This window comes from Cavia porcellus, unplaced genomic scaffold, assembly GCF_034190915.1.
Source record: "Cavia porcellus strain 051 isolate PalLab524CR breed Dunkin Hartley unplaced genomic scaffold, mCavPor4.1 scaffold_1, whole genome shotgun sequence".
Classification (NCBI taxonomy): Eukaryota; Metazoa; Chordata; class Mammalia; order Rodentia; family Caviidae; genus Cavia; species Cavia porcellus.
The window spans coordinates 27736088-27763235 of NW_026947484.1; the positions used below are offsets into that span (position 1 = coordinate 27736088).

Sequence of the window (27148 nt, forward strand, 5' to 3'; positions counted from 1 at the left end):
GTCATCTTCATGCACAAGGCCCTACGCTTGATCCCCAATACCACACACAAAAAATTTAATTTCCAAGGAAAATAAACCTTAATTTAACACCTGCTTTATTGGATACTACAAATTATTTAGGAGCTAAGAATATAGCTTAATGGTAAGGCACGTACCTAACATGCAAGCAGCCCTAAGTTCGATCCCCAGTATTGAAAAAAAAAAACAAAAGAAAAAACAAAAAAATGATCATCTAACAATAAATCAAAATATTGTCAGTGTTTTTAAACATTAAAGGAGATAATTTTGACTACTCCATACAATTTTTAAAATGCATTTCACAGAAGGTCTGCATTCATCAATTTTGGGAAAACTTAAAAATTTGGTTAGGTATGGTGGTACACATCTATAATCCCTACACTTGGGAGTCTGAGGCAGGAGGATCACTGCAAGTCGAAAGGCCAGTTCTGGGCTGCCTTATGAGCTCAAGGCCAGCCTGAACCATAATGAGACCTTAATTCATAAAGCAAGAGAACAAATACTGGCCAGATTACCTTATTTACATAATATTCAATTATTCTTTATCTGGCTATCTCTAAGTCCCTTGAACTTTAGGTTTTGGTCATTCTGGAACCCTACAGCCACAGTCTAAAGAACACAAAACTTAACAATATAAACTGTTAAAGATTTCTGAAAAGTAATAGTACATGTATGTATATGATTATTTGACTTTTAAGGGTACTTCATTCTGTGAATTTATCTATAAATAGCTACTTCTATGGAACTGAAAATAAAAGTAATACCAAGTGGCCTAGAAGGAAAGAATTCACTACTCACCTGGAGACTGAAGAATAGCTACTACTTCACTATGGCCCCTTTCTCGAGCTTTATCTAACGGAGTTTTCCCATCTTCATCTCTCAGATCTGGATTTGCACCATGCCGTAACAGAGTCTTGAGAAGAAAAGAATTGAATGTGAATATAACACCTTATTTCTTTGATATTCTACTCTGCAATATAAAGATTTTCCAGAATTAAACATATCAGTACTAATCCAAATCTTTGCTTTTATACTAATCACCTTAAAACCAGCTATTCTTATTTCAAAGTTATAGGTTAATTTCAGTTGGTTATTATACCTCAAGTTAAATTACGTTTCAATCTAAATTTGTCACTTCCATCAAATCTGTTCTCTCAATTTCCTGGGGTGTTTTTGGTTTTTTTGAGAAAGGTTTCACTATGTGTACAGGCTGGCCTTGAATTCATGAAGATTCTCCTACCTGAGCCTCACCAGTGCTGGGAATACAGGCATGTGCCAACATACTCGGATTCCCAATTTCTTTACAGAGGTATTATTCAGTTTTGAACTGGTAGTCACTCTCATCATTTCTTATATAAGGTCAATTAATAAATTATTTCTCTGACCCAAAATGTTAACAAGAATTGCCCTTCTTTTATTACCACTAGTATCACCCTAAACTTTTCATAACTCCTTGCTGAGACTACATAATTAATCAAAATGGCTCAATAAAAACTTTTTAATGAAATGATTGATTAAAATATCTGAAATAGACTGGAGATATGATTCAGTGTAAAGTACTTACCTAACATGTACAAGACTATGGGTTCAATCTCTAGCAGTAAGTCTTACCCTAAAATAGAAACTCTAAAATCCACTTTGCTTATTCATTATTACTTAATCATCACTCTAAGAACCAGTTCACACTAATTCAAAAAGAATTCAAACTTGAAGTGACCACTTTTCCAACCAAGAAAGCTACTAAGTTATTACCAAAAATTTTAAGGTACAGACACACTCTTTTTATGGCTGAGTTCTATTCTTGCAACTAATTCAGTGGATAAATGAATTGTACAATATTCAGAACAAAGAAATGGTCCAAAGAAAACTCTGATGTGATGACTTTACTTTTATTTGCATTAACTCTTACTTGCAGTATTGTAATCTATAACATAAAACTATAGTACAGAACAATCAGCAGAAATTACAATAGTGTATAAATAATGTATACTGTTCAAAAAGAACCAATTGAGGCTCTATAAACAAGATGTACAAAACTGTACAAAAAAAAAATAAAGGACAGGTCGTAAGTCTATATAGTCTTTACACAGGTAGCTGTTAAACAACAATATCTAAAATGTTCTGACTACTACAATAAGTGCTTTACAAGTAATATTTTTCTAATTCTCACAATTATCTCACTGGGAATATATACGGACCCATTTTATAGACAAAACTTCAAGTCAAACTTTAAAAACCTCTCCAACATCACACAGCCTGTGCATAAGCTGAAATGTGAATCCATATATGCCTGCTTTCAAAGTAGACTACCTTGCATTATTCCAAAATAATTCACAACACAGAGTCTAGAGCCCTAGATCATATATTTAACCTTTTTCATTTTATCTCACTGGATCTTAATTTTCTACCTATAAAAATAAATCTCAAAAGTAGGAGTCAAAGAAACAGTTCTTGTGCAAACAAGAGTATTTCTTTAACTGATAAACAGAAATTACAGAAACATACACAAATTTATTTATGATGAAGGGTAAGAAATTAAAAACAACCACATGTTCACTAAAAACTGGCTGGCTGAGGGGTCAGAGATTTAGCTCAGGGGCATAAGTGCCTTCCTGGCAAGCTTGAGGTCATGGGTTTGATCTCAGGTATCAAAAAAAAAAGAAAGAAAGAAAGAAAAAGAAAAAAAATGGAAGTAAAACTGACTTGGTGAATTAAGTTGGACCCTGTCTCAAAACAAACAAACAAACAAAAAAAAAGCATATAAAGGATAAGGGGGAAAAATCCTACAAACATGTACAGTGGAGGACAAAAAACCATATGTAGTAGAAAACAGGGTGGAGTGCAAGAAGACAGTATGGAAGCCACACTTTTTGGTTTGTTTTAGACAGGGTCTCACTATGTAGTTAAGGGTATCCTTGAACTCACTATGTAGATGAGGCTAGCCCGGAACTTATGGTAATCCTCCTGTCTCAGCCTTCCTAGTGCTGGGATTACAGCCATGTGTCATCACACCTGGTTAGCACAAGTTATCAGAATAAAAGTTTGAACCATATAATTGTTAAAAATTAGTTATTTTAAAAACCGGACTTTACCTTTGCTACTTGTGGTCTTCCAAAACATGCAGCATAATGTAATGACGACGACCTTTGACCTCTGTTAACATCAGCACCTCTCTCACAAAGAAATTCCACCTGTGAAACGATTAAGAATCATAAAGTTGGCTGGGGATTTAGCTCAGCGGCATAAGCGCCTGCCTTGCAAGCAGGCAGTCGTGAGTTTGATCCCTGGTACCAACAAAAAGGAAAAAGACAAAAAAAAAAAAAAAAGAATCATACAGTTGCTTAATACTTCTATCCTTGATATATTTTTAAATTTTATCTTTGTGGTATGGGGAATCAAATACAGCCTGTGCATTGAGCTACACTGCCAGTCCTTTTTTATTATTTGGAGACAAGGTCTCACTAATTCACTAAATTGCCCCGGCTGTGCTTTAAACTTGCAATTCTCCTACCTCAGCCTTGCAAAGTACTGGGATTACAAGTAACATCTTCGATTTAAAATGCTAACTTTTATCTATTAGCTTACCATTTCCTGAGTTCCAAAAGCGGAGGCCCAGTTTAACAGAGTCTGACCCACATCATCCATAAAATTTACTTCAAAAGCTGAAAGTGTGAAAGGAAAAAAAGTATCTTATTTTTAAAGCCAATAAAATGATACTAAAGTTGTCTACAGTTTGAATGACTCAAAGATAGTTATTAATAATCCATTAACTACAGAGTCAAGAGACTCTTTTAAATAATGAGATCAACTATAAAGCAGTCAAAAAAATCAGCAAAGCTAAGATCTAAAATTTTTAAAACACTGAGGATTCATAAGGCTTTAAATCTTACAACTACAAGCTATATGAAAGGAAGGGAAAAAATTAAAGTAATACACAGCTCAATGGGGTACTAGCTGCTTTAAAATGTGAAGTCTGATGACCCAGCAGTACCTTTCACAAGTTTACATTTGCTTCTCACCTCATACAGTAATTTACAAAGATTTACTATGTATTATTATAATTTACTCATGTCATTTTCCATTAATTGATAAAATAGCCCAATTTCAACATTTAATTCAGCTTACAAAATCTCCTTCAGTTAATAAAATAGGCAAATTACAAACTCTTAAGAGGTTTTTACTCATTCAACGAAGCATTTATTCAGGTATTATACTCCACTGACAATTATGTGACTATACACAGGGAAAGAAGAGAATATTTGAACAGACTAGCCACAGCATACAATTTCCAAGAATACTATCCAAAAATGAAAAACCAGAAACTATCCATAACTTCTTTCTTATCATAGTTTTTTTTTTTTTTTTTTTTTTTGTCTTTTTCATTTTTACCGGTACCTTTATCATAGTTTTTATATTTAAAAAATATTTTTCTGACCTCCTGTGTCAATTGCATCTATAAGTGCATCAGTATCTTTACTTCGAATACAGTCTATAAGCTGTCGATGTGAACGCTCCCCAGAACTATCCAATCTCCGGAGTCCTGGAATTCTGCCTGTAGATCCAGCACTAGACTTAGGCAAAGCTTTTCGTCCTTCAAATAATAGCACCAAGAGAAGGTCAACCAAACGCATGGTATCAAGCACACATCTTTCATCACCCTGTAATGCACTTTCAATTGAATCTGGAAGCTCTGACCTCAGGAGATCCTAGAAATAAAATGAGAGACAAAGTTTAACACACTGTAAAGTGCAAAAGCATTTTTTCTAAAAGATTAGAAAATGGATTTTTAAAAGCATTCTTACATGTGTTACTACTGGAGAGCCTCTGCAAAGCGTTGAGAGTAGACTTACGATCGTTGACACCTGATTGCTTAATTTGGAATCTGCAGTTGTGGAAGGTGCTCCTGTGGTGCTTCGACTTGGTTTACATGCTGATGATGGTCCTGATACAGTACCACCAGCAGCAGCCATTCGAGATAATAGCTCCTCAGTTAATCCATGCTTGGCTAATGGAGCTGGATCAACACCACGACGGGTAAATCGGTCAGCTAGTGATGCAAAACATCGTAGAGCTCCATCTGAAACCTAATGACATAAAGGGTATATAAAACTCACCTAAAAAAATCACTGATACTGATCATTTCAACACTGACACTATAAGAAAGGCAGCTGGAGCAAAGTGGTAAACTACATAATTTAACTGCATGAATCATGGCTCAAAAATCTGCTAACTGTATGATCTGAGTAAGTTACTTTAATGCTACAGGACTCAGCTCCTTCATGTATAAAATCAATATAATAATCATGGTGTCTTTATCTCACTGAGTGTCATCTTACATGGAAAATCACCTATAGGTAGATGGAAATAAAACTTCAAAAATGTGAAATAGAAAATAAAATGTAGGGGCTGAGGATTTAGCTCAGGGCACAAGCGCCTGCCTTGCAAGCAGGCAGTCGTGAGTTCGATCCCCAGTACTGACAAAATTGAAAAAGACAAAAAAAAAAAAAAAAAAAAAAAAAGAAAAGAAAAGAAAAGAAAATGTAGACGGAAAATAAAATCTCAAATATATTAACTATAATTGGGCATGGTGGGCATGCCTATAATCCCAGCACACCAGAGGCTGAGAAAGGAGGATCTCTTTGAGTTTGAGGGTACTGTGGGCTACATAGTAAACTCAAGGCCAGCCTGAACTACACAGTGAGACACTGACTCAAAAAAAAAAAAAACCTACTACCATACACAGCTTTGACAAGGTAATTTATGACACATCAGCTGAAACAGTATCTAAATGTAAAAGGTGGGGGCTGGGGATTTAGCTCAGCGGCATAAATGCCTGCCTTGCAAGCAGGCAGTCGCGAATTCGATCCCTGGTACCGATAAAAAGGAAAAAAAAAAAAAAAAAGTTTAAAAAAAAAAAAAGGGTATAGAAAAATTAATTTCATTTTCTAAAGTATGCTAATTCAACAAAAGATTACATGATCATAAATGCTGTGTTACTTTAGTAAGGTCTTATTTTTGGTCAACCAAATTGCACTGAGTCAAAAAAATATACTAACTAGAGGTATAGTTATAGAAATTACATATTTATGTAACATTTAAATTGTTAGAATACATTATCACTTGTATAATTTAAAAAAACCTGGAGCCAGGGATTTAGCTCAGCAGCACAAGCACCTGCCTTGCAAGCGTGAGGTTTCAAGTTCCAACACTGGTATCAAAAAAAAAAACAAAATAAAAAATGTTATTGCCAAGAAAGATATAACATGATATATAGGGCCAGACAGGGCAGTTAAATGCCTACAATCCCAACTCAGGAGACAGAGGCAAGAGGATCACAAAAAAGTTCAAGGTCATACTGGACTACACAGTGAGATCCTGTTTCAAAAAACAAAAAGAGCTGGGCATATAGCTCAGTGTCACAGCACCTGCCTAACAAGTATGAGGTTGTGAGTTGAATTCCCAATACCAAAAAAAGGAAAAATAGAAATGAAAGAATAAGATTCTATTAAGTTCAAAATATAGTGCATCATAGTTCTAAATACAGAATATTATGAAATCACTTTTTGCTGGAAGTGGTGGTACATGCCTGTAATCCTAGCACTCAGGAGTCTGAGGCAGGAGTACTGCCACAAGTTTGGCACCAGCCTGGGCTATGTAGTGAGACCTTATCTCAAAAAACAAACAAACAAAAAGAAAGAATGAAAAAGAAAGAAATCAGTTTTTGAGAAGAATATACAATAGCTATTTATTTACCTGATGGTCTTCATGCTTTAATAAACTAGAAAGAGATTCTACACAAATTTCTAAAGAAGAATCTTGAGGTTCCATTTTGCCACAGAGTCTTGATACCACAGCCATGGCAGAGTGCAAGGTATCTTTATGAACCAGGTGTCCACTGTCACGAATGAAGGTAAGCACACAATTCAAACCACCAGCCTCAAAGACTGCTCCTGACTCACGAGTACATATCAGTTCCAACACCTACATTAGTAAAACAAAATTTGTACAAGAACACAATCTAATTTTAATTTGCTAGAATCACTGAAAATTTATCAGTAGCCATATTTTAAAAAGTGAAACATGAAATTAATTTTACCAACATTTTCTAATTTTACAATACATTAAAAAAAAACCCACAATATATTCAAGGAACATCACTGCAACGTAAAATCAATATAAAAAGTAACATATTTCACATTCTTTTATGTACTGTCTGTGAACTCATATATTTTATATTTATAACACATCTCAATTTTGAGTGGTACATTTGAATGGCTCAATAGTCATATATAGCTACCGTATTGGACAGAACAGGTTTAAATTGTAAAACCTGCACAGCAAGCTAAGAAACTGCCCATAATTTAGCAAAGTGTGTGTCAACATTTTATGAAAGCAACTGGGCATGGTGGCACAAGTCTGCAATCCCAGGAGCTCAGGAACTAAGGCAAGAGGATCACAAATTCAAGACCAGTTAGGGCAACTTAACAATATATGTCTCAGTATAAAGGGTTGGAGATATAGCTAAATGGTAGAGCACTTGCCTAGTATGTACAAGGCTTTGGATCTAATATCCAGTACTGCCAAAAAGTTAAATTCTAGCTATTCTTATTGTTATTTATCATCCTCAATTTATTATACTGAAACACTAAAATATGACTTTTATTTTCTATATTATTTTCATATTTAAGATGTTCAGGTACAATAAAGAAGTTAACAAGGTTTATTAATCTTACACTCAAAATGTAGACTTTACCCTGAAGTCAAGAAAAATGTCTTAACCAGGAAAATAATATAATCAAATTTCCAGGTCAATAATGGTGTACAGAATGGGAAAGGAAAAGTTTACAGGTAAATGCAGAAATTCTAGCACTACCATTTATGATAAAGATTAGGGCCTGACTAAGGCAGCAACGCAGGGACAAACAGGAGGAATTAAACTAGAAAAGAATCATCAGCTGCAAGTGGGGAATAAGAGAAGAAAAAAAAAGGACAAAACACTGTTGTCTTGCATGCCTGAATGGAAGCAGATTCACAAAACAGAATTTTATCTGTAGTGAAAAATAATGAGTTTAAGATGAGTTTTCTAACTGACATTCAGTTAGAAATATCAGGGGGATCTTGAATGTGGAGTCTAGAACTCAACACTGAGGTAAAAGCTAAAAATGAGAGGAAAATATGTGTACAACTTGCAATAAATTAATAGATGAAGGGTCAGGGATATAGTTCAGTGGCAGAGTGCCTGCCTAGCAAGCAGAAGGTCCTGAGTTCAATTCCCAGGACCTACCAAAAAGAAAAAAAGTAATAGATGAGACTGTCTCAGTAAAATATTTATAATATGATTTCAAGAAGTAAAATACGACCTCACAAATGTCATTTCAGAATGAGCTACGTAAAAAGAATATACAAAGAAAACAAAGAAGAAAGAAAAAAGAGCAGGTGTGACCAGATCTAAAGCGGAAAGCTTCAGAAAGACTGATATAGTTAATAATGTCAAACATCACCAGGATCCAGTAAGTTAATGGCTGCCAAAAGTCCACAAAGGTTGGTAACAGTAATGTCACTGATGACCTTTGGTTTCCCCCACAGACTGAGCAGTGGGTCCAGGATCTCATGCATCATGCATACTAGGGAATGCTCCACCACTGAGCAACATCCCAGACTCTTTTCAAATCTTTTTTTCCACCACTAAGGAATTTCACTTCTTTTCTAATTTTTCCCCCCTTTGGTACTGGGGAATCAACTCATAACCTCACGCTTGCCAGGTAGGCACTTACACCGCTGAGCTAAATTTCCGGCCCATCTTTTTTAAATTTTATTTTGGGACAGGGCCTTAAACTTACAATTCTCCTGCATCAGCATGCAGAATAACTAGAATTACAAGCTTGTGCCATGCTCAGCTAATGATCTTCAGTTACAGAGAATGAAAAACAGCACTGATATTAGTGGGCTGAAGAGTAAGTGCAAGTCTTGTGTACTCTTTCAAGATTGGCTATAAATAGGAAGACAGCTGAAGGATAATCTAGTCAAACCAAAGAGCTCTGGTTTTTAAGTGGTGGATTACCAATAGTAAACAAAAAAACAAATCTAGAATGTGGGACATTGTATAAGACAAATGGCCTAGACTTTCAAAAAAGATCAGTGTCATGGAAGAAAAAAAACCAAAACTATACTTCATTAAATGAGAATAAAAATAATAACAATATGAAATGTGTAAGTCAGGCATAGCAGTGCATTCTTATAATGTCAGCACTCCAAGAGGCTGAGGCAGAGCAATCTCAAATTTGAGCCTAGGCAACTTAAAAAGCAATTCAGCAGGACTGCCTCAAAATAAAAATAAAAAAAGAAATGTCGCTCAGTATGAGCCCTGGGCTCAATTCCCAGTAATGGAGGAGGAAAAAAGAAAAAAACACTGTACAGGTTTAGATCCTGGGCCAGAGATATAGCTCACTAGCACAAGTGCCTGCCTGGCACTGAGTCCTGAGTTCAATTCTGCTACAAATAAATAAATAAGTAAGAAAGAAAGATAGATAGATAGATAGATAGATAGATAGATAGATAAGAAAACATGCTAACGTATTTAGGGATGAAGTGTCATGGTGTCTGCAATGTATTTTCAAAGGTTCAGTGAAAACAAAAGGAGGGAGAGGAAGAAGTAAGAAAGAGTAAAGAGCAAGAAAAAGAAAAAATATTAATAATTGGCAAACGTGTATAAAACGTAAATTGTACTGGATCTTTCAACTATAGATTTAAAAACTAAAAAGGGCCAGGAATATAGCTCAGAAGCACAGACCCCCCTGAGCAAGGTCCTGAGTTCGACTGCTGGTACCAAAAAAATGAAAGAGAGAGAGAGAGAGAGAGAGAAGAGGAGAGGAGAGGAGGGGAAGGGAGGAGAGGGGAGAGAGAAGAAAGTCTGTTTCACTCTCATTCTCAGAATATGGGGCAGAATTTTCCAGAAGTTCCATGAGATGTGATATTGCAGCAGACTGAATGTAAACAAGATATGAAAACCTAGCCATTGTAGCCAGAGGTTGCTTCTGTTTTTGTTTTTTTTAAAGCCAGGGATCTTTAAAGAAGTTTCCAAAAATGCCTAACAATGGCAGTCTCTTTACTAATTTTCTTTTGTTTTGGAAAATTATTTTTCATTAAAATTGTTGTGCATGTTAACATGTATTTTAAGAGAAATTAATGAAAGAAGTCTTAGTTATACTAATATGGTAAATATGAATTAACAAAATCAAAGACTTCTAAAGAACCTCAATAATTTAAGACTTTTGTAAAGGAATCCTGAAATAAACATTTTTGAGAACCACTGAAGTAAAGTAACAGTAATCATAAAAAGAATAAAGAAAAATCATTAAAAAAAAAAAGCACAGCCAAGCACAAACTGTTGTCCCAGTATTTAAGAAGTTGGAGTAGGACAATCAATCACTAGAGCCTGAAATTCAAGACCAGCCTGGGTGACATGGTATGATTCCATGTCCAAAAACAAAACAAAAGGGCTGGAGATATGGCTCAGCGGCAAAAGCTCCTGCCTGACAAGCACAAGGTTGTGAGTTCGACAGATAGTACAAAAAAAAAAAAAAAATTATACACACACACAGAAATGCATTTGCCAAGTAGTTTCAATAAATTATTGTGCAGATACTTTTAAAGCTGCATGAGGTTTAGTCAAATGAAGAAATACAAATGGCAAATTAATATAGGAAAAAATCATCACCATTCAAGAAATGCAAATTAAAATAACACTGAGATTTCATCTCACTCCAGAAAAGAAGAGATATCATCAAGAAATCAATCAATAACAAATGCTACTGGGCTGTAGGGGAGAAGAAACCCTTCTCCACCAGAAATCAGTGCAGAGATTCCTCAAAAAACTAGGTGTGGAGGTCCCATTCAATCAAGCTATTCCCCTTTTGGGTATTTTCTCACAAGAAATGAAAACATCACATCACAGCGTTATATGTGCATCCACGTATATAGCAGCACAATTTGTAATAGCTAAATCTTGGAAACAACCCAAATGCCCATCAACCACAAAATGGGTAAAAAAGATGTGGTATTTTTCTACAATGGAGTAGTACTCAGCTATAAAGAAGGATAAACTAGAGGCTTTCATAGGTAAACAGATGCAACCTGAGACCATACTCATAAGTGAAATAAATCAGACTCCCATATATAAACATCATGTTGTCTAATGTTAAAAAAAACTGAAAGATTAAAGACACAAAATGTGCAATAAACATTGTGAAAGTAAAAGGGAAAGAAATTGCTCAAAAGGGAAAAACAACTGGGATAGAGCAAAGGAGAAAAAAAAAAGGGAAAACATTTTATACATACATACATATACATATATACACACACACACACATATATAGACAAGATAAATATACTACTAATCTGTTAGCTCATCAAAAAAGAACAAATTGTGCTTTCACTGACCATTTTTTCATGCCTATATCTTATAATCTGAGCAACTACTTTGAAGATAATGCATCAATATATTGACCATTATTAATCTCCTAAAATTTTTTTAAAAATATTTTCATACAAAATAACATTGGGTAAAATCATGAATAACCCATCTCAAAATGTCAGTCACTACCAGAACTAAAGAGCATTTAAGCAGCACAGCAAAGTGTATTGGTGGCTGACAATTTTTACTCATAGATGATTCTTACTCCAAGCCTTACAAGACACCTCCTTTGATGCCCCCAAAGAGCTGTGATCTTCACTGTTCTCAATCACTTTTAATATTAAAAGACTGACAGGAATAATTTTATTTTTTAATAAAATGTACTTCTAGTCTCTAAATGATGTTCAAATAGGATAATAAATGATACTTACCTTTACACATTGTTCAGCTAAATCTCTGCTAGTCCTGTTATTAAGTTCAACCACAACCAAGCGATTACAAAGTGCTTTTATTGCTCCATCCACGCCAACAATCCTTCGGGTGCATTCTGCAGATACATCCAGGTAGTATGTTATGGCACGGGCCGTCACCTCTAACACATTGTCTGGAGCACTTTCATCAAGAAAAATTTTGCAGAGGGCTGGTAAGAAAGTACGAGGAGGACATCTGTAATAAAAGAAGTCATACCTTGGATTACTAAATAAAATATTAACAAAATAATTCTTAAAAGTCTAGCATAGATTGTTAAAGACTATCTGAATGTGTATTAATTAGGTAATATTTCCACAATTTTTGTTTCCCTTACTCAGGTGCAAACTTCATCATTACTGAAAATAACAAGATAGAAACAGTTTAAAGTAACAGCACTAAATTGAAACCATGTTCTAAAAAAATTCTTATTCAATATTCAGCTCAAGCATCAACTGATCTGTAAAACCCTCCCTAACTTCCCCAAATGGTTAAGTGGTACTTTCACCTTCCCAAAACTTTATAAAATCAAAGCACACACTTTTTAATTTTTAATGTATTTATTCCCTTACTTATATCAGATAAGATCCAGTTCATGTTTTATGGGAACAAGCACTGCCTTTGAGTCTAAAAGACCAGAGTAAAACAGAAAACAGCAACTGTATGATCTTTGTTTCCTCATTTGCACAGCAAATATCTAAGCAATACTTGATTTATTTGGTTGTTATAAAGGTTTAAATTATACACATTAAAAATCATATACATTAGACATTAGCTCAGTACCTAGCCTCATTTTAAACTAACTTCAACAGCTATAAATAGTCTAATACCTGTTATATATACCTATATAAGAGTTTTATCAAAAACAGAATCTGTGTTGTACCAATAAGATATATTTTAACACATAACATATAAAAGACCAACATTTACATTTCACAGAAATCTGTTACATGACATATTATTCTAACTCTTCAAAGATTAACACAATGCTCTTTAATATTTTAGAATTATTTTTCCTCCAATTTTTAGAGTGTTCAATTAAGTATTTCCCATGCCTTTAGAAACTTTTTAAAATTAACTGTACACATCTAAGTATCTCTATATCTTTTTTTGTTTTGTTTTGTTTTGTTTTGTTTTTTGTACTGGGGATCGAACTCACGACCATGAGCTTGCAAGGCAGGCGCTTATGCCACTGAGCTAAAATTCCCAGCCTTTCTAAATCTATTTTTATACACACTCAATTTTCAACTTAGGGATCCAGCAGCTGAAATATTATTGGAGCAATAATTAAACATAACTGGTTTTTATTAGACAGCACACTGGCAACCCATGATAAAAGAGTCACCTGTAGACTTCCCAGGTTAAAAAATAATAATAATAATTCCCAGGTTAAAAATTAAATGCTAGGGGCTGGGGATTTAGCTCAGTGGCATAAGCACCTGTCTTGCAGGCAGGCGGTCATGAGTTCGATCCCCAGTACCAATAAAAAGAAAAAAATAAATAAAATAAAATAAAATGCTAGGGCCAAGGAGTTAGCTCAGTGGCACAGCGCCTGCCCAGAAACCATGGGATCCTGAATTCAATTGCTGGAACCCCCACCCCAGATGCCCCCCTAAAATAAAAATCAAATGGTTTGAGGCCAAGTAATAAGAGCTTACCCCTAGTTCTATATAAGACCACAAGAATGTCTAGCATACCAGAATCTTAAGCACTATATTGTTGTTTTCTCCTTATCAGGTATGTACTCATCTATAGTAAAATGAGGGGAAAAAACATGGTCAAAGTATTAATACTACAGAAGAACATAATCCAAAAAAAGTAATGCTTCTTCTTTAGGAAATAGCTACATTCAAAGAATAAAATGAAGTTGACAGTTCTCACATCAAATGACAAGAATATTTGGGGGAGGCCAGAGATATATAACTCAGTGGCACAGTGCCTCCTTGGCAAGCACAAGGTGGTGAGTTTGATCCGTTACCAATTTTTTTTAGGATTTATATTTAAAAGAAAAATTTTCATCTATCTTTTTATATCTAGTATAAACACATCAAAAAAAAGTTAAGAGAAATCTATAAACTTCCTATATTTCATTGTTTTTGCTAATTTGGGCATGATATTAGTTCCTGCTGTGTATCTCAAAATGTGAAGAATCTCTTGAACACGTACAGTTAAAGAACCAGGTCATGGGTTTGATCCCTAGTACAAAAAAAAGAAAAAGGAAAACCAACAGGGGTGGGGATGTAGCTTAGTGATAGAACACTTAATAAAGACCTTGATGGATCTCCAGCATCACAAAAAAAACTTTTTGAAAATGAGAAAGTTCTAACCTCATGTTCCCATTTTAACTGTGATTAATTTTATTCCTAAGAGAAAAACTAAAATGGTTTACATAATACATAAGACCTTCCTTATTTTATACAAGTATAAAGAAATACAAAACATGTTGTACTTTGGCTATTGAGGAATAAAAAAAATTGCTTTCTTACCCTGAGTTACTTTTTCAACAATAAGAAGGTCTTTATAATATATTAATACATGAAATAACTAATTTTTATTTAACCTTCAAATAGAACTACATTTTTGTCTTCTATATTCCTATGAAAGTAGTTACATAATACTGATTTTCTCTTTTGTGATTTTTGCTAATAAGAACCCACATTAAATGAGGTGTGGTGGCATACACCTATAATTCCAGCACTTGAGACCAAGGCAGAAGAATTATGAGTTTGACCAGCATGATGGTGAGATCCTGTCAAAACAAACAATACCACAAGGAAGAGCCCACATTACTATATGCTTCTATTATGCATATATCAATTGCCAATCTGAAAGGTAATCAGTAATGAGCTAGATTAGACAAATTTCATTTGTGTGAATGTCACTATTATAGAACAACTGATTTAAGCCAAGTGTGTCACAGCTGAATTTTTGAAAATTATGTTTTTTAAACAGAAAATAACTGTCAGGCATGGTAGTACATGCCTCTAATTCCACTACTTGAGAGACAAAGGCAGGAAGATATTGAGGCCTGACTGGCTTAGTTTAAGGCCAGCCTAAATTATATAGTGAGATTCTTTGTGCAAAATAAGAGTAACAATAAAATAAGAAAAATAACTACAGTTTACATATGAAAAAGTAAAAAAAAAATCATCACTAGTCACTTTAAAACTCAGAACCTTTGAAGAGAAAAATGTTAAGTGGTTACCAGGATATTACTCAAGTGAAAATAAGATATACATACAGTTTTAAAAAAAAACTTTTTAAAACTTTAAAAACACAGGCTGGGAATGTAGTTCAGTGGCACTGTGCCTGCCTGACAAGTCCCAGGTCCTGAGTTTGATTCCCATTACCAAAAAAAAAAAAAAAGAGAGAGAGAAAGAAAAGAATAAAAATAAAAATTTAAGAACACTAGTACAAAACTGCTAGCAATAGTTCGCAATTAAAACAGATTGACGGGGCTGGGGATTTAGCTCAGCGGCATAAGCGCCTGCCTTGCAAGCAGGCAGTCGTGAGTTCAATCCCTAGTACTGGTAAAAATGAAAAAGACAAAAAAAAAAAAGTTAAAAAAAAAAAAAAAAACAGATTGACATTTGTTCAGACCAAAAAGTCAATTACAAAACCTCAATGACACAAGTAACTGTAACTTGAGCAAAGAGATACAGAAAAATATGCCTATGCTAATTAATTCTAAAGTACACAATAATTCAAAATATAGTTGTACTATCAAAAAGTTCATATTGGACCTAAAACATATTACTAACAAGTGTCATTGCCTAATCTGTATTCTCCTGGATTTCCTGCTTTAATCACTATAATATAAACATGTCAGATTATAAACCAACTCTTCAATTACTGGTTAGAAATTTTATTTACTTATTTATTTTTGAAACAGGATCTCCTAATGTAAGAGTCTGATCTTAAACTTACTAGGTAGCCCAAATTTGCCTTAGAGTGCTGGAATTCTAGGTGTATGCTGCCATGCCCAGTTTGTTAAGGAATTTCTTACTATCACTTTTTGTACAGATATGTTAGGTTACTACATAACTCAATTTGATCTTTGAATTCAATTTGAGCTTTCCGGTTGTTAACACTTCTGCATTTCTTTCACCACCAACAACTATTATTTTGTATCTTTTCTTCAATTTTCTTTTGGCTCCTCTAGTTTTTACACTGGCTTTCACTACAAGATTCCCTTCTCATCTCTCCTATGTTGTCTCTGATTATCTAAGCTATTCCTTTAGTTTATATACCACGGGTAAAAGTCTTATTCACATTCCATAAAAACTCTTCAAGTAACCAGGCAAGGTGGTGCATGCCTGTAATCCAAGCACTTAGGAGGCTGAGGCAGGAGCACTGCCATGAGACTGAAGCCAGCCTGGGCAACACAGTTAGTTCAAAGGCCAGCCTGCACCACAAAGCAAGAGCATCTCAAAAAATTTAAGCATTATCTCCACCCCAGATCAACTCATTTTCTTCATTTAGAATTACCATGGGCATATAAAAATGAATTCATTCAAAACAAAACTCCTGATTTGTGCTCTAGTCTCCAGTTTCCATCATATATATCAAGGACCCAGAAACCTGAGAACCATCCTTGATTCTTTCTCTACTTTACTAACATTATACAGTCAACCCTCTGGTTAAGTCCCATCAGTTAAGCCCTCTAAAATATATCTCACATTTTTTCACTTCTCTCCATAATCTCTTTTAAAACCCTATTCTAAATCAACTTCAAAATCTTTTATAGACTACTGAAATAACCTCTTTGGGACTGGGGATTTAGCTCAGTGGCTCAAAGCACTTGTCAGGTGAATACCAGGTTGTAAGTTCAAACCCCAGTACCAAAAAAAAAAAAAAGCCTCTTAAACATCCACATAACAGATATGTCTAGCACTGGTGCTGCCTAAGGGAGCAGACAGAAGATCACTGTGGCACAGGGTATCAGAGCGGTAGGTAACGTGAAGAGAGCATCTGTGCAGGGGAATAGATTAAATGAGCCAGATCTCACTATAGGGAATAGGATTTACAAATAAATACTGAAAAAAAACTAGCGCAAATTGAAAGCATTCATGGCTTTCAATATATAGAAACAGAAAAAGATGGCCCCCAACTTACACTGTGCCATAAAGAAAGATAAACTTGAGTCATTTGTAAGAAAACAGATGTACCTTGAGATAGTAATGCTGACTAAAATAAATCAGACCCATGAGTTTAAAAATCAGACAATTTCTCTTATGTGAAAAACCCAATATATAAACAAAGAACAAAATTAAAACTAGAAAGGGAAAAGGACTAAGGGAAGGAAAGGGGATGAGAGAAAGGGATAAAAAAAAGAAGATATGTCATGTATATGAACCAGCTCTCCAGGAGTAATGCAATCATATATACTACAAACATACTAATAAAAAATAAAATTTTTTAAAAACACAAAACCAGAAACAACTCTTGACTTCACAATATATATTGTGCAGTATATATTCAGTAGAAATCGATCATGTGTCAACTTTGACCTTTTCTTGGGCTAACAATATGCAGTACAACATTCTTTTGTGACAGTTGGCATTGTCAACAAGCTACAGCATCTTCCAGTCTCTGTCATGGCCGCAAGGGTGAACAATCCCTATAATGTGTTATGTCATTAAGCTATAATGTCTGCTAGTTGAGTGTGTTAAATACGTTTTTTGCTTATGTTATGTTCAACTAACAATAGGTTTACTGGGATAGAACCTCATCTTAAGTCAAAGATATACATAATTAGTCACGCACAAAAATAAATTTAAACTTTGGGGCCAGTCAACATGGAGTAAGCTTATTACAGTCTATCACACCTAATTACAACCAAAAACCTTGAACAAACAACAAAAAAGCAAGATTCTGAGAAGCAGCCTAGAACAGAGGGACAGTGGAAGTGAATTTCAAGGTGGTAGTGCTGTTTTTTTCCCTTTCCTCTTTTCTCTTCAGGCTTTGAATGCTTGCAGTTATTTGGATCTAGAATGTCCCTGAAGGGCTAAAATGGTCACCAACCTATAGTGCTGTTGGGAGGTGGCAGTGTTGGGAAGGTGGGGCCTAGTGGAAGACAGGATTGTTAGGAAAGTAGCCTTCAGAGGAATGTTGGGACACCAGCCCCTTCCCTTTCCTGCCTCTTAACCATGGTGAGGTAAGCTGCTGAGCTCCATCATGACCTCCCCATCACATTCTGCTCACAAGCCCAAAAGCAATGGAGCCAAGTGACCATGAACTGAAGCCTCTAAAACCATCAGCCAAAATAAATCTTTTCTTCTTACAAGCTGTTTTTCTCAGGTATTCTGTCATGTTGATAGAGAGCTAAAACATCCCTGGTTATGCCAAATCCCCAAACTATGTAGCAGAAATACACAACAGAAACTGAGAGGGCTATGATTAGCCAGTGGATATGGGAAAAATTCCTAGGTTTTCACTTCCTAAAAAGGCCAAAAATGGCCCAGAGGTACAAGTCTCAAACTAATCCTGAGTGATACATGCCTAGTGGCAATGGAGACTACCATGCCTCAAACCCAGGAAAAATATGAAAAGGAGAGCCAGTGGTTCAAAAAGCATGAGAAGAATTTTTTTTTTTAAATCTCTTTTCTCTTACCACTTTCACCCATAAAGTAATCCAAGTATCAGAATTCTACCAGCACAAATGAGGGATGAAATTAATAAAGGATGAAGGAAGAGTGTGGTGAAAACTTCAAGAGTCTCAGTTTTCTAACCACAAGATCAATGAAAAGGATTCTTGGGAGGTGAAAGATTTGGAAGGGCCCAATATAGGCTTGTATTTAGATGTTTCCCCAAGCCTCACGTGGTCACAGGTGGAGCTTTTTCAGAGGTGGCTGGATATAGAGTGTGTAACACTGGGACTGATTCATGATGCAATGTTTGAATCAAGAGCATTAAGACTAAGGCCTGGGGTGCTACCTACCCTGAGTTGGCTGGACAAAATATTAAGGACAGAAAGAGCTATGGTCATCCCTTGTTGCTTTGCTACCTTCAGCCCACCCTGAACTGTTTTTCCTCTGTAATGCCTGTCTGCCACGACACCCTGCCTTGGAACAAGCTGATTTATCTCACAGTTAAATAAACCTTACCCCTTTTAACTTTGTGTGTTAGCTATTTTATCTCACAACGAGAAAAGTAACTAAGGAAAGAAAAAGAACTAAAAATGGATTTCACGATACAAGTCCCAAATACACCTCCAAGATGCACTTATGGAAGTTGGGGCCAAAAAGCAGTTCTCAAAAATTTTTTGAGTCCCAGACTAAATCATGAGCAACATATGCGTAGAGTAGACCCAAATGACACAGCAAAGACTGTGAAAACTGGAATGACATTGGACACCACATAGACATAGTAAGAGAAAGCTAACAGAAATCTAACAAGGTTGACTATTTAGTAAGGCAAAACAACAAAATAAACATTCTTTTTTTTTGTCTTTTTCCTTTTTATCGGTACCAGGGATGGAACTCATGACTGCCTGCTTGCAAGGCAGGTGCTTATGCTGCTGAGCTAAATCCCCAGCCCCAAAATAAACATTCTTAAAAGGACATTTTAAAACCCAAGAGTCTCTTAAGTTCCAAATATCCAGGTACAATTCAAAATGTGTTGAAGTATAAAGAATCAGGAAAATATAACAAACAAAGAAAAAGACAATCAGGCAGGCATGGTGGCTCACGCCTGTAATCCCAGCACTCGGGAGGCTGAGGTGGGAGGATTGTTGTGAGTTCGAGACCAGCTTGGGCTACAAAGTGAGCTCAAGGCTAGCCTCAACTGCATAGTAAGACCCCATCTCAAAAAAGACAAAAAAAAAAAAAAAAAAAGAAAAAGAAAAAGAAAAAGGAAAAAGACAATCAACAGATGTGAGCCAAACACAACCAAGATGTAGGAATTATAAGACTTTACACCAAATACACTCCATGAGGTAAATGTGAACATTCAGAAAACAACTTTTAAACAAAGAACATAAAGTATAAAAAATAGTAAGAATAACAAAAACAAAAACCTTAAGAAATGAAAAGTACAAAGCCAGGCATCATGACAGCCTTGGGTGGCTGAGGCAGGAGGCTTGCTCAGTTTTAGTCAACCTAGGCTATATATTGAGTTCAAGGCCAGCCTGGCCTACAGTGAGGCCATCTGGAAAACCAAACTAAACCAAATCAAACCAAAAAAGGATATAAAAGGTACAGAGAATAGAGTCTCAGTGACAGAATACTTGCCTGCCTTTTGGAAGCTCCTAGGCTCAAATCTCAGTACAACAACAACAAAAAGTAAATTGTAGTGTTTATATATTATACTCTTGACTACAACTAACAGGGCTTCAAAACACATAAAAGAAAAGCTGAAAGAAATAAAAAAATCAATATTACCAGGAGACTTCAATCTCCTCTCTCAATGACCCTCAGGACAAAGAGAAAAGCAATGCAGACACAGACTTGAACATGATAGATCATTCTGACTTAAGTGTGATGCAGAAAGTTCCCCTCTAAAACAACAGAACACACAATCTTCTCAAGTGTGATATGGACCATTCATATATCCTGGGCGATAAATAAAACTTAACAGCTGGGCATGGTGATACATGCCTGAAATCACAGTACTTATGAGGCTGAAGCAGGATTGCAACAAGTTTGAGGCCAGACTAAGCTACTTGGTAAGTTTAAGGTCAATCGAGAATGCCTAGCAAGAACCTGCCTCAAAAAACCTTAAAAAGAAACTACTCTACAAACCAAAAGGAGGAAAAACTTCAAGGAAGAAGTTTAAATATAACAAACTAAATGAATATATAATATCAAAATCTATAGGCTACAACTGATTAGTATTAGAAAATAAATTTATGGCAATAAAAGCTTAAGGTTTCGGAAGCTGGGGGTTTAGCTCAGCGGCATAAGCGCCTGCCTTGCAAGTGTGCAGTCTGAGTTCGATCCCCGGTACCGATAAAAAGGAAAAAGACTAAAAAAAAAAAAAAAAAAAAAAAAGTAGTAAGACCTATCTCAAAAAACAAAACAAACACAAAAAGTAGGATGTGAGTGGGTGGCTTTAAACCCAAAATCAAAGAAAACAATTAACAGAAATCAATGAAACCTAAAATAGAAAAAAAAATGAGAGAAAACAAATGAAGTCAAATCTTAAAAAAGACTGACCAGGGGCAGGGATTTTAGCTCAGTGGGATAAGCACCTCCTGGCAAGTGAGAGGTCAAGAGTTCAACCCTACCACCAAAAAAAAAAAAAAAAAAAAAAAAAAAAAAAAAAAATAGGACCACACACATCCATAAAAAAAGAAACATTATTAATATGAGGATGAAAAGGGAATATATCATTATATACACCACCAAATATGAAAAGGACAGAAAGATAGACCACAAGCTCTATATATATGTTAATCTAAATAGACTAATTTTTAATAAGACATTCTACTAAAATTCAGTCAAGAAAAATTAGATGCCCTGAATAAAATTATATCTACTATAGAAATTTAGTAGTACAAAAAAATTCAATCATGTAAATTACTCTCATATGCACTGTGCTTCTGTTGTTTATTTTAAACACTTTTTGCCTAACCCAAGATCACAGAGTTTTTAAGAGTTCGTTTTATAGGGGCTGGGGGTTTAGCTCAGTGGCATAAGCACCTGCCTTGCAAGCAGGCGGTCGTGAGTTCGATCCCTGGTACCGATAAAAATAAAAAGACAAAAAAAAAAAAAAAAAAAAAGAGTTCGTTTTATATTTTATATTTATCTTTATGATTTTGAATTAATTTCTGAATGATGTGGATCGAATGTTGTTGTATATACATGCCCAATTGTTCCTGCACCATGAAAAAAAAAACTATCCTTTTTTCACTAAACTTATTTTGTCCATTTATCCATATACATATATGTCTATGTCTAAACTGTACTGTTTGATCTATTTGTCTATATCAACATTGGTGGCCTGATTACTATAGCTATATAGTAAATATTAAAATACGTTGAGTCAGTCCTTTTTTGTTTGTTTGGGATTTTTTTGTTTTGTTTTTGTTTTGTTTGTTTTTTGAGGCAGGGACTCACTGTAGTACAGGCTGGCCTTGAACTCACTTATGTAGCCCAGGCTGTCCTCCAACTCACAGTAATCCTCCTGTCTCAGCCTCCTAAGTGCTGGGATGACAGGTATGCACCACCACACCCAGCTTCCAATTGTGTACTTTATTGAAACTGTTTTGGTTATTCTATGGCCTTTGCATGTCGACATGAAATTTTTCAGTTCTTACATCTTTTCACATTTATCTCCAAGCATTTCAGGAGAAATGAAAAGTCATATTCACATAAAAATCTGTACACTAATTAATATTCATAGTAGCTTTCCTCATAATCACTCAAACTGGAAAAACCCAAACATGCTCTCATAGATAAACACATAACATCCATTAAATGGAGTATCACTTAGTGAGTAAAGGAAATGAACTACTGAAACAGCAAGCTGGGCATGGGGGCAATGCCTCTAAATTCAACATTGTGGGAGGGTGAAGTAAAAGAATTACAAGTTCAAACCCAGCTTGGACAACTTAATGAGACCCAGTTTTAAAATTAGAACAGGGATGGGGAGAAAGATGCAGCTTACTGTAAAAACTCTAGATTCAATCCACAGTACTGAAAAGAAAAAAAAAAAACAAAAACAGTTGTGTAGGTAAAATTTGAATGCAATATACTAAATTAAAAACAAAATCCTAGGTATGGTGGTGCATGTCTGTAATCCCAGCACTCAAGGGGCTGAAGCAGGAAGATTATCACAAGAATTCAACGTCAGTTTGGGTTACAAAGTAAATTTAAGGCCAGCTTGAACTATGAGAGCCTGTCTCAAAAAATTTTTTAAAAAAAAGAATATAATGACTAATGATCTGGACTAGAGCTGAAAACTGTGAGGCTAGCCCTCAGAAGTGACTATAAAGACCAAGTAACATTAGCAGAAGCAGGCATGGTAATATACACCTATAACCTCAGCACTCTGGTAGCTGAAGCAGGAAGAGCACCACGAGTTTGAGGCTAGCCTGACTACACAGTGAGTTCAAAGTCAGCCTGAACTACACAGCAAGATCTTGTCTCAAAAAACAACAATAAAAAAAATTAGCAGTGAGGTTTGATTGTGCAGAGACCATAAAAAATCGACTGCTTACAAACTCATATGAAAACCCTATCAGTGACAATTAGCTGCAGGCTCTTTGGTGGCATGTGAGTTTATGTGTTTCAACTGTATAGCTACATCTGGTGGCAGCATACTTTAAGTCAAAATTCAACACTTTAATCTGCTCAGGGACTGTTTTATTTACCACTTTCATCCATGTTTCTTTCCTGAAATGCTCACTTGCCTCTGTTTTGGCAAGCTAACTACCCAAAATGAGTAAACAGCAAATATCACTGGACAGTTTGAAAACAGAGAAAAAACCCAACGACAAGACAGAAGATTCTAAAATTGGAAACAAAAATGAGACTGCATTTAAAATACCAAGAGTTTTACTTAAATTTCTGGGTTCAATGTAACAGGTGATTTATATTCTCCAAGCCCACTTTGTATAAATATGTTAAAACCAGTTATCAATAAAACCATGAAACATTAAAAACTGCTTCATGGCAAACACCCAGCATCATTGAAGCTTTTCAAAAGAAAACACATAAACACGCAGGACAAGTTCTGCATTGAGAGCCTTCTTAAGAGTCTAACCCATTGCTAAAGCTAAGAAGCTCTTCACTATTTGTGAACAGTGGATCCTGACTGTTACTAAGGACATGTGTTGTGAATTTTTAGGAGAGGCCACAGTTCAAAAGGTGGCATGTTTTCTTCTTTTGGCTAGCACTCTAACTAGCTAGCACTCTAACTACACAAATTGATGAAATAGAGAATGTCTCATTTTTCCCAATGCAGAGACAAAAATACCTGACACCCAAAATTAAAGGAGGAAAGGTTTATTTTGGCTCACAGTTTGTAGACGTTTCAATCCATCATCAGCTGGTTCCACAAGGCAAGGTGACATGGCAGAGGGGCATCAAAGAGTAGACAGAAAGCACATAGACAAAAAGCAAGCAGCGAAACAGCAACAGCCTTCTCTCTGTCCCTTTACATTCTACCCAGGCTGAATGCCTTACTGACTGATGCCACCATACCTAGAGTGTGGTACACTTAATCCCAGCAGCATATCCTTAATTATATCCTTGGGGGGACATCTAAATACATGCCATACTGAGAGACAACCAGAGGATATCTAGATATAAGCCATACTCAGGCACAATTGGTAGAATTAATGAATCACTGTGGCACACAATCCAGATTGACCAAACTATTTTTGTTAACGTAATAATTGTTTTTGTGCAATATACATATTTCAGGAAGAAATGCATGAGGATATGTTATATGCACCTTTGTTGACAATCAATACCATGGCTGAAGAACTATTCAAACCTCTGAATGACTACACAATAGGAAAAATGAACTGGTCATTTTGTGTTGCTATATGCAAAAACAGAGGAGATGGCACAAATGTATGGCTTTTGGTGTCAATTCAGATCAAAAAAGTCACTTCTGAATATGAGTACTGTGTCATACATGGAGAAATGCTAGCTAGCCAAAAAGTGTCACCTGAATTAACAACTTTTTAGAGTATATGATTAAAAATATCAACTATTAAAAAATTTAAAAACTCAACTACAAGCCAGACATGATGGCACATACCTGTAATTCTAGAATTTGGGAGGCTGAGCCAGAAGCACCATGAGTTCAAGGCCAGCCTGGGCTACCCTGTGAGTTCAAGGCCACTTTAAACTACATAGCAAAACTCTATTCACAAAAAACAAAAAAACAAACAAACAAACAAACAAAAAAAAACCCTGCAAAATAAAATCAATTACATAAAAATACATACTCTTAATTACCATCTGTTCATGTAACTCTATGAGATGAACACACAGCACACGTCTTAAACACAGAACTGAGATAGCTTTCTAAGGGTAAATCACTGGCCAGTTTTTGAGTTTCAAGAATCATTTCGAAGAGCTCTTTTAGAAAAACAGTCACTAGAGCCAGGTGTGGTTGGTGCATCCCTGCAACCCCAGAAGGCCAAGGCAGGAGAACTGTCATGAATTCAAGGCCAGTCTCAATTACACAATAAGATTCTTAAACACACACACACACACACACACACCCCTCAAGTCACAACTGGCAGCAAAATTCAGTGACAAAGAATTGGTCACAAATCTTGCTTACTCATATGACTTATTCAACCTACTTACCAAACTCAATTTGTCACTTCAGAAGAAAATGACAACTCTGTTCAAGTTGGCAGATAAAGGAGATTCAAAGCCAAACTGGAAATATGGTGATAATGAGTAAACATTAGAATTTTTTGGTATGTTTTAAAAATATTATCAGAGGGCCGGGGATTTAGCTCAGCAACATAAGCGCCTGCCTGGCAAAGGCAAGGTCATGAGTTGAAAAAAAAAAATATTATCAGAGATTTTGAAACAGACTATCCCTTCTTTCTCCAAGCCTGATGCACAATGCCCTATTTCAGCTTTCAAAGGTTTGAGCATTCCTTCGCAACCACAAAAGACATTCTAACTGGGAAAAAAATGGATCTATAACCAATTCAGAAATAAGTCAAATGAATGAACTTTGGTCATATTAGAAAAGGATCAACTGTTTGACATTGTAAGCATGTTTGAGACCATTTCAAAATTACTGTGTTCTGAATTAAAGTCAAGATAGAATATCCTAAGATTGCCACAAAAGTACTGAAAGTCTGCTTCCATTTTCAACATCCTGTCTTTGTAGAGTTCTCTGCAGTGACAACAATGAAAATGAGACTATGCTAGGCACAGAGGTGCACACCTATAATCCCAACTCTCTGGAAGCTGAGACAGAAGATCACCATGAGTTTCTGGCCAGCCTAGACTGTATATATTTATATGCAAGTTCAAGGTCAAACTGTACTACATAGTGAGGCACTGCCTCAAAAAAACAAAAAACAAAGCAAAACAAAACAACAACAAAAAAGACTATGGGGTAGACTTAACATAAACAACACATGCCACATGCCATTGTCTTCTACCACCCCTAGACGGGACTGTCACAGGAAAACAAGCCCACTGATCCTAAATTATAGTGAGTTGTATTAATTATTCACTATATATTACAATATAATATAAGAAAATACACAAAAACTGTAATGTGCTTGACTCATTCTAAAACCATTACTCCATCCCACCCCCATCCCAAGTTCATGGGAAAATTGTCTTCCACAAAACTGATTCTTGCTAGTAAGAGTGTAGAAATCAGTGTGGAGATTCCTCAAAAAACTTGTACTGAAGTTCCCATTCAACCCATCTATTCCCCTTCGGGGTATCTTCCCAAAAGAATTAAAAACATACCACAGCAACATATGTGCACCCATGTTCATAGCAGCATTAACTTGTAATAGCTAGATCTTGGAAAAAACCTAAATGCTCATCAACTGAGAAATGGATAAAAAAAGATGTGATACTTTATACAATTAAGTACTACTCAGCCATAAAAAAGGATAAACTTGAGACTTTGATAGGTATATAGATAAAATTTGAGAGCACATTCATAAATGAAATAAGTCACACTTCCATTGTAGTAAGACACTGTATTATCTTACTATTGTGAGAAGCCGAAAGAAACATTATATACATGTATATTTGTGTGTAAAAATATATTTATATCAAAGATAGTTCTATTCCTGATTTCTCTGAGTTCACGGAAGAGAAAGATTTGTGCTGGTACTGTTCGGATAACTGAATGCAGATGTCTTGTGCTCTTGGAGAATGATTTGGGGATGATAATGTGCAATGCATATACCATTATTGCCCTGACTGACGTGTTTTAAAGCTTTATTTTCTCTATGAAATAAAATGGATTAAAAAAAAGAAATTAAGAAAGGAAGAAATGCCTCGCAGGTTAATAAAGTACAGCCCTGGGCAGGACTGTGGCTGAGTGACATGTAGACCAGCAAACCAAGGCAAGACCCATTCTGGATGTGCGTGGTCTCAATCAACAGCCTCATAGTTTAGATGGAATAAAAAGATAACAAACTATACCCATTTCTTTCTTTTTTTCTTTCCTTCTTTCATTCTTTGGGACCAGGACTCAAACTCAGACCTTGCGCTTGCCAAGCTGGCGCTGAACCACTGACCTATATCCCAGTCCACTGTGCCCATTTCTGCAGAAAGCAGTATTTGCTATGGCCACTGG

The 27148-nt window shown here is 35.5% G+C and overlaps 1 protein-coding gene across 9 annotated transcripts in view; it reads right to left on the bottom strand.

Moving 5' to 3' along the window:
- Hectd1 (HECT domain E3 ubiquitin protein ligase 1) overlaps positions 1-27148 on the bottom strand; it is a 96280-nt gene that overhangs the window by 52780 nt on the left and 16352 nt on the right. For all 9 annotated transcript variants that reach the window (XM_063260417.1, XM_063260240.1, XM_063260474.1 and 6 more), the window contains exons 3-9: positions 11863-12097; positions 6772-6999; positions 4821-5102; positions 4454-4724; positions 3604-3680; positions 3111-3209; positions 817-931 (exon numbers count right to left, since the gene is read on the bottom strand). In XM_063260417.1, the coding sequence (XP_063116487.1) occupies positions 817-931; positions 3111-3209; positions 3604-3680; positions 4454-4724; positions 4821-5102; positions 6772-6999; positions 11863-12097 (1307 nt within the window). The remainder of the gene's footprint in view (positions 1-816; positions 932-3110; positions 3210-3603; positions 3681-4453; positions 4725-4820; positions 5103-6771; positions 7000-11862; positions 12098-27148) is intronic.